Genomic DNA, 9,990 nt, shown 5'->3' with positions numbered 1-9,990 from the left:
TCATGGGTACCAACCAACTAGCTTTATCCAGTCTCCTCACCGACATGGTGACATCCCTAAATCCTCTCATTCAACTGCGCCTGCCATGACGCTAGGCCTCCAGGAGGACAATGTTCTCACTGCCTCCCTAGGCACTAGAGGTCGCCACTGCTATCTACCCATCGTGTTGGATAGGTCTCATGGCTCCTACACCTCCCGGCGAGCACGACAAGCGCGGCGCATCCTCCTAGACTCGACTTTTGATCTGCATTCGTGGTTGCACAACGTCCCCACATGTGTCGTGTCGTTGGCACCCTCAACATTATGCTCCATTGTCAGGGTGACGACATCAACAACCATGGCACCATGTGTGCCTCCTCCCTTGCCTACATGTTCCGTGTGGCCATGTTGTACATGGGGATGACTAATGAGGAGCGGTTGCGCCGGTCGATCAACTCTTCGCTAGAGTGACCCTGGCCAGCACCTAATCGAGAGCCCCATCGCTCTCCAATCTTCTCACAAGTGACGACGCTACTGCCAGGTCTAGAGGCTAGTGCAGTGGTGTGTATCTATTCCTTTAGACCATGCGGTCAACTACTTTTGAGAGGGCACCCGTGGGACATGGAGGTCGACGATGTCATATCAAAGTGATGTATGTGTGTGGTTTTGATAATTAAAGGCAATCCATGGGGTTTAATGATTTTTCTTGAGTTATTATATATAAAGATATGTTCCATAGATGATGCATGAAATGTATTGGATGAGTGTGAAGAATGCCATCAACACTAAGATGTGCATCAAGAGCATTGGGTTTAAGATATGAATACATTATGATCAACGAGAAGCAAATGTAATGGATTTTGTAGTTTCCAGATCTTGAGAGAATGAAGAGTAATTCAGGACTTGACGTCAAGATAAGGTCATGGTGTTATCATGAGTTGAGTCCTAATTGATCAAGTCTTGGTGTAGGGGATTCAAGTGAATAATTCATTGTGTCTCTCAAGTGGTTATTTTAGAGCATGAAGAAGATTGAGTGATGATTAAAATGATGCCAAGGTGAAACTCAATATGGTCACGAAGAATGTAGGGCACAATGTTAATGTGTTGTTCTTCATCTGGCCTGACTATTTCGGCCCCTAGGCCCGGCTATTAAGTTGTGGTAGCAAATCTAACTGGACGGCGTTAAAGACTAGAAGTGCCCGACCTAGTGTCCAGGTCCTTTTGTGTTTTCCCCCCGGGACAGATTGTTTGAGCCCAGATGCTTGAGCGGTAGAAGGTATGGGTGATTCCCGACGTCATTTCTAATTTGGCTTCATTTTGGCTAGTGTCCGGGGCACCTGTCCTTGATCCAGACTGTCCTGACCTCCTGTGTGATGCCTGGATTGTCTGACCCCTTGGTTTTCAGCTACGTTTGAACCTGTTGAGTAGGAGTTGTCCTGCCAACAATTACATATATGGACTATGCATGACATTTGGCCCAAACTGATAGGGCCCCGTGGGTTGAGGCCATGTTGAATGCATTTGATTGAGTTGGGAAGAGGAAGCATGTGGACTATCTTCTATATGGTCTTCCCACAATGATATACAGCGTGTAATCTAGTGGTATGGTGAGTAATTGTGAATTGCCCTTTGTGAGCTAACCTGTGTCTTGTGTGCTTTGGTACGGTTTTGCGAGTTAAGTGATACTGAGTAATGCTAGACCTACGAATGGTTTAATCGTAATCCTTACGTAATTAGACAGCTGGCAAGTTTTGATTAGGATTAGAGAGAAGGCGGGCTCCACCCCACTTAAAATAGGGGGAGAGGAGTATAGATGGAAAGTTACGTAAAAGTTTACGTTAGTCTTCGTAGGCGTAGTATTATCGAGTGATACTCATGGGGCTTGCATCACAATGAAGTTTTCATATAGGTCATGTGAGGATGATATCAAGTGAAGATGGTCATCAAGATAGGCATGTGCATGTTCAAGATAAGCATCCCGAGAGAAGATATGCTTAAAGCTTGCCCAATTTGGTGATAATGGGACAAGTAAATAATAGGTTCAAGGTGTGACCCGATATGTTGATGAAGAGAAGATGAATTTTGACCAAGATGAATTCTAGACGGTCAATATAGAGAATTCGAAATGTGCCACTTGTGAACATGTGATGAAATGGTGCTAGCTAAAAAAGCAATTTGTATATTCCATTTGGTTCCATTGTGTGGAATACAACGAGCGGCACCGAGCCGAGCGACAACCTCGAGCATCTGCAAGGCTGGGAATCATGTAGCGGCACCTGCCCGACTCCGGCCGGACAGCAGACGCACGCAAGGTGTTCGATGAAATTACCAAGGACCATTGTATACACGAAGCTCCGTGCAACAAATAGTATAAAAAGAATGGCGGTTAAATAGAAAACATATCAATCACGGTGATGCGATACATCATGCACGCATTACAGCTGCTTCGTCTTGTGCAAGATCTGCTCGGACGTGGTCGCCACCGCTTTCCGCCAAAGAAGCACCAGCAGCAGCAGCCATGCTAGTGGCCTCCTCACCGTCCCCGCCGTCGAAACCAGAGACAGCTGCGGCCGTGACGGCGACGACGACCTCCTCCTCCTCCTCCTCCTCCTCGGTGATGTCACCCTCTTTCGGCCGACGAGCTCCATTGCCATTGCCTTCCGTGTAGAGCCTCAGCAGGTTGGCCAGGTCCGGCGACGAGGAGTAGACCGAGCCCGGCAGGAAGTCCACCAGCGACTGGTAGTTCTTGTTCCCGCTCCAGCCCGCCTCGTCTTCCACTTCCAGGCCCATCGACTCACTGCCGCCGTCGCGGCTCAGCCGGCGGCCGAGCCGGCTGACCGGAGCAGAGTAGTCCGCCGCGTCCAAGCCGGCGGCCTCGTAGTCGTGGAGCTGGGCCCTGACCCTGAGCGCGTCGAGCTGCCGCTGCAGCTCGTGCTTCTCCGTCTCCGCCTCGTGGACGAGCTGCATGGCCACCCGCGCCGCCTCCCGGTCCAGCTCGCCCTGCTCCTCCAGCTCCGCCCTAGCGCGCCGCTCGCCGTGCAGCTCCGCGCGCGCCGCCTCCAGCTCCCTCCGCTGCGCGCGGAGGGCGGCGACGAGGCCGCTCACCGTCAGCGCCGGCTCGCCGCCTGCCGCGTCGCTCGGGGACGCTCTCTCGTCGTGCTCCGGCCTCGTCGTCGTCCTGTGACCGTGACCGTGAGGTGCTTCTTTGGCATCGTAATCCGGCGGCGGGTTGGCTTCCGGGAGGGCGACGAGGGGAGCGAGCTCGAACAGGGACACGTACGGGCCTTCGCCGCTGTCCATGCTCGACGTTCTTCCGAGGGTGCTGAGGTTGGTGGCAGCGGCACGAGGGTGGTCATCGTCGGCGCCACGATCTTGCTCGCAGATCTCGCTGCCGATGGAGACGACGCGGTGAGACTCCAGACCTGTGAACAACGTCAACTATCGGTTGTCAACACGAAGAATTCAAAGAGCATTTTCATTCGCTAATGTACAATTTTTTAGTTGGATTCGCTAATGTGCATTTGAAGTAGTAAATTGCTAGTAGGGAAAGGCCAAAAGCTTAAAAAAAATTATCACAAATTAGGGTTCACCTATCCTTCAGTTGACTGGAAAAAATGATAGGGTCAGTCGATTTGGAATAATCTGAACCGTTAGATCACAAATGAACGGCCAGATCGTCGACTTCTTCCTTGACCGTTTTCCTAGCACATGTCAAACCTCCGCTCATGGGTCATGGCGCGGCCTCGCCGGGATGCTGCGCCTACCTCTTCTTCCCGCAATAATCACTAGCACAATCAGGATTTTCAGGCAGCCGAGAAACAGAAAAACCGCACAAATTGTTGTTTCGCCGGTTCCAGCTTCATTCCTGTGTTTACTGCACTTGGAATTGTTCAACAACAACACTGAGGTGCAATTCGGCAACCCTGCCGATGCAGTTCACAGCATCATTCAGCAGACGGCTCCTGGCGCGGCAAGATGGGCTACAAAATCCATGATTATCCTAATCAACTGAGAAATTCGGCAAGAAAGGAACTGCTGCTCATTCGGGGAGAAGGAAAATTTTGTGAGGAGTTAGAACAGCTTGAGCCCAGGGGCTCCTTCTCTTTTCTGTTTTCAATATCATTCATGCGATCACTTGATCGACCGACCCTGTTTTCCGCTCTCTTCTACTAAATCAATGAATGAATGCCGGCAGCATGTTGGATCTTTCAAAAAAATAAAAATTAACTGAACTAGTGAATTGCCAAATTGGCAGGTGGACCACCTTTTTCATTGAGAACTACTGAAGGGCGCAATTGCCGAAACTGCGTTCAGGTTCCCTGTAACTCAATTTTGGGCAGTTGAAACCCATTGAGAAGCATTCCCATCTTCTGATTCCTGAGAATGACATTGACATCTCTAAACTGTTCTCATGCAGTCCATCACCGAATCATATCTATCAGATGGATGCATTGCTGTCTTGTTGAACTCGTATACTTTCTTATCCTATCAAAGGTGTGTCTGTTTACACCGCAACCATTTTTTGGTGGTATCACCAACAACTCGACCAGATAAACATACCGAAATTCATGTTGCTATGCAGAATCATTTTGTGGTTGCTAATTGGTGATACTAGTATTCTCTAGCAATTCCGGCAGAGACAGACCATTGGTGCCACGCCACGCTGCTAGTTCGAAGAGAATAAGAAAATCGATGGACTGATTACCTCCATATTTTGTCCCTGCGTCGACGTGATCAGAAGGAGAGCACGCCGGCTGCTCTGCTTCTTGTGCGCCTAAGCGCGCGATGGCGGCGACGTGAGCGTCGCAGAGCAGGCGGCGGAAGGCGTCTCGTTCTTCTTGGCCGCAGTCGGAGCAGAGCAGGCGGTGGACGCGTGCGCAGAGGAGGCATGGCGGGCCGAGGCGGAGCGAGGAGGCCGCGGCGGCGATGAGGCAGAAGGCGGCGCCGTTGGCGAGGAGCAGCGTCGCCAGCGCCCACTGCAGCGCCGCGCGCACCAGCACGGCCAGCAACTCGCGGACCATCACCCTCCCCACCGAAAACTCAGCAGAGGAAGAATCATGGGAGCTCTGTAGACCAATCCGGAAAACAGAGGAGGATGCCGATGAGCTGGAGGCGGGAGGCAGAGGAAAGGGAGGGGCAAGAGACAATGGCGGGTTAGGTGGACGGGGTGATAGGCTCCATTGGAGGCCAAGGGAAGCTGTCAACTTTGCAAAATGGAGCCCCACTATGAGTTGGAGAGATAATAAAATTGGGTATGATAGAATGATTGGGGTCAGAGATCACTTTTGAGAGCAGAGGTTGCGGAGTTGGAGGGGGAGAGACGTCATGGGTCGTCTACTCTGCCTCACTCTCATCAAAGTAAGTAGTATTATGCTTTCTCTTTGATTCCTACCACTCCGTCCAAATTGCGGTTCCTTTCGGCAAAATGACGTCTTTGCACGACGAGAATGTCGACGTTTATCCGGGGAAAGCGCCAATGGGATCACTAGTTAAAGAGCTATCCTCTAGAATCACCGGTTAGAGAAGAAGAAGAAGAAAACCGAGTTTTCTCCTCTCACCGACACCTAAGAGCAACTCCAACCGGCCGACCCAAACGGACGGCGCATTTGTCCGCATTTTGTCCGTTTAGGTCGGCCGCCCGCCCGGCGCCCGCCCAGTTTTGCATTTGGGTCGGCAGATTCAACGCGCCGACCCATTTCATGTCCACATTCAACTTTTAAATAAAAAAGGCCCGCGGCCGATCATGCCAGCGGCCATGTCTCATGCCGGCACCATGCCAGCGGCGGCATACAATGCCGGCTTCAGAAAATATCACCACAGTTCATGCTAGCGCACTCGCCAGCCGGCCGGCACACATGCCAGCACACAAAAAGGGTGGGACTTCAGTTCGACCACGCCATCGTCGATGTCGCACTCGTGGATCTTCCTCTAGCCCGTAGTCGTCCGGGAACTCGTGGTCGAGGGGGAAGCTGTCCAGGTCGATGCCGACCTGATCGCGCATGAAGGCCGCCTGATTGGGATCATAGCCAGCGGCCGGCGTGAATGCCCCGCGGCCATCCTGACTTTGTGTCTCGTTGGGATCGTAGCCAGCGGCCGGCGCACCACCCTCGAAGATGAGGTTCTGCATGTAGTCCTCGTCGACGGCGGACGGCATTTCCTCGAACAGGTTGCGAGCGTCCGGGAGCCCGCCGGCCGGCGTCTGCCGCGCGCGTTTCCTCGTGCCGCCGGATGACGAGCCACCGACCACCGGGGTGGCATTGGGGTCGATGGGCGCGGGCGTGGAAGGCGCGACCACGCTCACGTCGGGCGAGCACTCCCGGAGAGGCGCGAGGCCCGCGGGTAGACGTGGAAGCCGGGGATCGGGTTGCAAGCCGACGCACGGGGCGGGTCGGGCAGCACCATCCGAGGAAACGCCGACGAGCCGGTGCTAGCCGCGGCGACGGCGGCTTGGACGAGGCCGCGCTGGCTAGGGTTTAACCCTAGCATGTAGAGCACCTCCCTCGTTGCCGCCGCGACGTGGGCGTTGGTGACCTCCTGCTGCGTGGTGGCGACGACGGCGGCCTGCGCGGCGGCCTCATCCCTCGCGTCTGCGGCGTGCCTCCGACCCTTCCTCTTGGCCGACTCCCTTGCCCGCTGTTCGGGCGTCAGCGCCTTCTTGGGCTTGGTCGCGGCGGCGGTCTTGCGCGGGGAACGAGGCTTGCCTTTCCCGGAGGGGGCGGCGGCGCCGGACGAGGCGAGGGAGGCGAGGCCGGCGGCGGCGTCGAGGTCGATGGCGTCGTCCATGGCTGGTTGGGGGCGGGAGCGCGCGGGCGGGAGTGTTTTTAGGGAAAATGGTGGTGGCTCCCACCGCCCGGCGGGCCCGGGAGAGGAGTAGGCGCGCGCGCGTCCGTCTTGTGTCCGCGCCGACGCAAATCCGGCTCAAAATTGGGTAGGGAATGAGTCGCCCGCGGACGAAAAATGGACGCGCGTCCGTTTGGGTCGGCGCGTTGGGCCGACTTTTCTGTCCGCGCCGACCCAAACGGACGGCGGCGGACGAAATGGGTCACCCATTTGGAGTTGCTCTAACCCAAGCCAAAAAACCTACTCCTTTCGTTTCAAATTACTTGACCCATATTTATCTAGGCACGAATGTATCTAGACACTAAACAAGTATAGATACATCTGTATTTAGACAAATTCAAGTCAACTAATTTGCAACAAAGGAAATAGGAGTAAAACTTTTACTCCAAGCTGCGAGTGGTCTCCGCGCGGGAGAGGATGGAGGACCGGGAGGCTCGGAAGCGCATCATGGCGGAGGCGACCGACGAGGCGCACATGGCGGAGCTCCGCCACTGCTACGCGGAGCAAGTCGAGGCAGAGCGTCTTGTACGAGTAGTTAGCGGCCGGGGGCGGATGTCATCGCTATGTCTACCAATGACGACGACGGCGGCGGCAACAACGATGATGACAGCCAATACGCCGACCCCTATGATCGGTGGGAAGGCGATTGAAAGAGACTTGCCAAAGAGATAGTTAGTGATTGGTAAGTTTCAATTATGTATGTCTAAGTTTCAGCTTAAGTTCATCCAAATGTCAATGTAAAATATGTAACCAATTTCATTTTAGTAGATTCATTGGCATTGAATTTTGTTTTAGTAGGTTCATACGTACTTGTTTACATCGAATTTGTGCTTGTGCCACTCAATTCTTTCTTACTTGGCTAAAGTTTAGGGGATCCACTAGAAATGACCAAAATTTAGAGGAGTAAAAATACTGCACTAAAGGATACTTGGCCGTTTACTCTTCTAAATTTTAGGGGATCGGCTAGAGTTGCTGTAAGGGTTACACCTTGCGAAGATCACTCACACCTTCTGAGGCACTGAGTGCGTCACTTGTTGCAACATGAGAGTTTTCGTTTTTCATAGATTTATTTAGTCAAAACGTTTTATTTTTTTAACCGTACGTGCAAATTCCAAACTGTTTTCATTATTAGATTTCTCGCGTTGAGGATTTTGAAAGTAGATCCCATGTTAATAAGCTTCGACGAACTTATTTTCCAAAAGAAAAGGGAAACCAAAAAATGATTGGTAAAAATTATCGAAGCCTGAATCACAGTTGTTGCCCCCCCCCCCCCCCCCCCTTTTAAGAAGCACAAGCAAGAACATATGTGCTTCCCATAGATGCAAACCCGTGCCTCCACAGGGAGCAAATCTGTCCTTCTAGCACATTTTTTTTCTTTCCGAGTAGCGTAGTTCTGCTTTTTGTGGAATCAATCAGTGCCTCCACAAAAAGCAAATCAATGCTTCTCATGGAAGCACAATTTTTTTCCACGTAAAAAAATTCATGTAATTTTTTCCTCCAAAACCTAGGGAATACCGCGTGAAAACCAAAAAGCAAAAAAAGACATCTAAAACCTAAAAAAGCAAAAAGGAAAAAAAATCAAACCCGTAGGGAGCGCCCAACATGTGGTATCTGGTGGCGATTGGACGCAGCACTTGGAGTGCTCAGAGGCCACCAAAAATGACCCCTGAAGGTCCCCGCAAGGGGGGGGGGGGGGGGGGGGGGGGGAGGTGATACGTATCGCTTTACATGCTTGCCTCGCCTCATTGGCCCAGTAGAAGCCCAGTAAATCTCCTCGCAGATGTTTCTCCTCAATCTTTTGTTCAAACTGCGGATGCTGTTTTTAGAAAAAAGGTGATCTGTAACTGCAGAATGTACATTCACACGTAAATATTTTATTACATACGTTTTTCACTTTTATTTGTTTTTTTTCTTTTTCTTCTTCCAGTTCCAGTTTTTTTATTTTTTTTCTTTTCAAGCCTTTTGTTTTCTATAGTTTTTTATACTATAATTTGTTTTCTAACAAACGATGAACATTTTTCAAAATCCACACTGAACTTTTTTTTAAATTCCATGAACACATTAAACATTTACGTATACGGTGAATACTTTTTCAAATATGCACTGAACACATTTTCAATAAATTATGATCATTTTTTTAAATACAAAATGAATAATTTAGTAACATAAGATATACATGATTTACAATCTTCTCAATGTATGGTGAACTTTTTTTAAATATATGGTGAACCTTGTCTAATACACACAGAACATTTAAACTAAAGTAATAAATAAATATAGGAGAGAAAACAAAAAAACCAGAAAAAGAACCAACGAAAAGAATAAAAGAAAGAAAATACTCCCTCCGTTCCTTTATGTAAGGTATATTATTTTTGTCGCGGTGACCAAGACACATAATTATAGATAATTTAGGACTAAATTACCCGCTAATTCATTGATTAGCGGCAAGTAAATCGTTTCGGCTAGGAGAGAGATACTTTCCTTTTTTCTCTATAGGGAGAGATACATGCAATCGGGGAAGAGATACTTTCTTTTTTCTGAAGGGTTAAAAAAATTATGAGAAATTAGAACAAATGCACCTTACATTGTGGGATTTTATCAAAAATAAATACACCTTATATAAAGGAATGAAGGGAAAGAAAACTGAAAACTAGTGAAATAATGGAAGGTTCCTATAGGTCAGTCAGAAAATCAGAAAAAGAAAAAAGAAAAACCAAAAAAGAAAAAGAAAGAAAAATCGAAAGGAAGAAATAATACAAAAATGGACTGGCTCATACAAAAATGGGCCAGATCTTGTCGTGGACGATCTGCGCGCCGTATAGAATTTCTAAAAAAAGAACAAAATAAAAGGTCCACTCATAGGAAAACACAACCTTTTCCCGCATTCGGCACTAATCTATTTTTAACGTCTAATTAGAGCGGGGAATCACTTTAATTAGGAAACCTTTCCCTTCTATTGGTGCCCCGTGCTGCTAGCAAAGAAGGCAGCGCGCAACTCCTCCTTCCCCAGGCACAGCCTTAGGCCGGCTCATGTGTGGGGCGCGGCATTGTTTTTCGTTTCTTTTTGCTGTTGCTTTTGTTTTCAGTTTCTTTTTTGCTTCTTTAAAAAATACCAGGATCTAAAACTACTTTAGAATTTCAACAAATGTAACTAAATACAAAACAATTGTT

General features: G+C 49.6%; 1 protein-coding gene across 1 annotated transcript; it reads right to left on the bottom strand.

Moving 5' to 3' along the window:
• Positions 1–2,138: 2,138 nt before the first annotated feature.
• LOC109776920 (uncharacterized) lies at positions 2,139–5,254 on the bottom strand. Its single transcript, XM_020335582.4, has 2 exons — positions 4,685–5,254; positions 2,139–3,401 (listed from the first exon to the last, which is right to left on the bottom strand). The coding sequence occupies exons 1-2, from the start codon at positions 4,998–5,000 to the stop codon at positions 2,404–2,406; spliced, it is 1,314 nt and encodes a 437-aa protein (XP_020191171.1). The 5' UTR covers positions 5,001–5,254; the 3' UTR covers positions 2,139–2,403.
• Positions 5,255–9,990: the final 4,736 nt, after the last annotated feature.

The sequence above is a fragment of the Aegilops tauschii genome, chromosome 3 (assembly GCF_002575655.3).
Source record: "Aegilops tauschii subsp. strangulata cultivar AL8/78 chromosome 3, Aet v6.0, whole genome shotgun sequence".
NCBI lineage: Eukaryota > Viridiplantae > Streptophyta > Magnoliopsida > Poales > Poaceae > Aegilops > Aegilops tauschii.
This window is presented reverse-complemented; position numbering and strand designations above follow the sequence as displayed.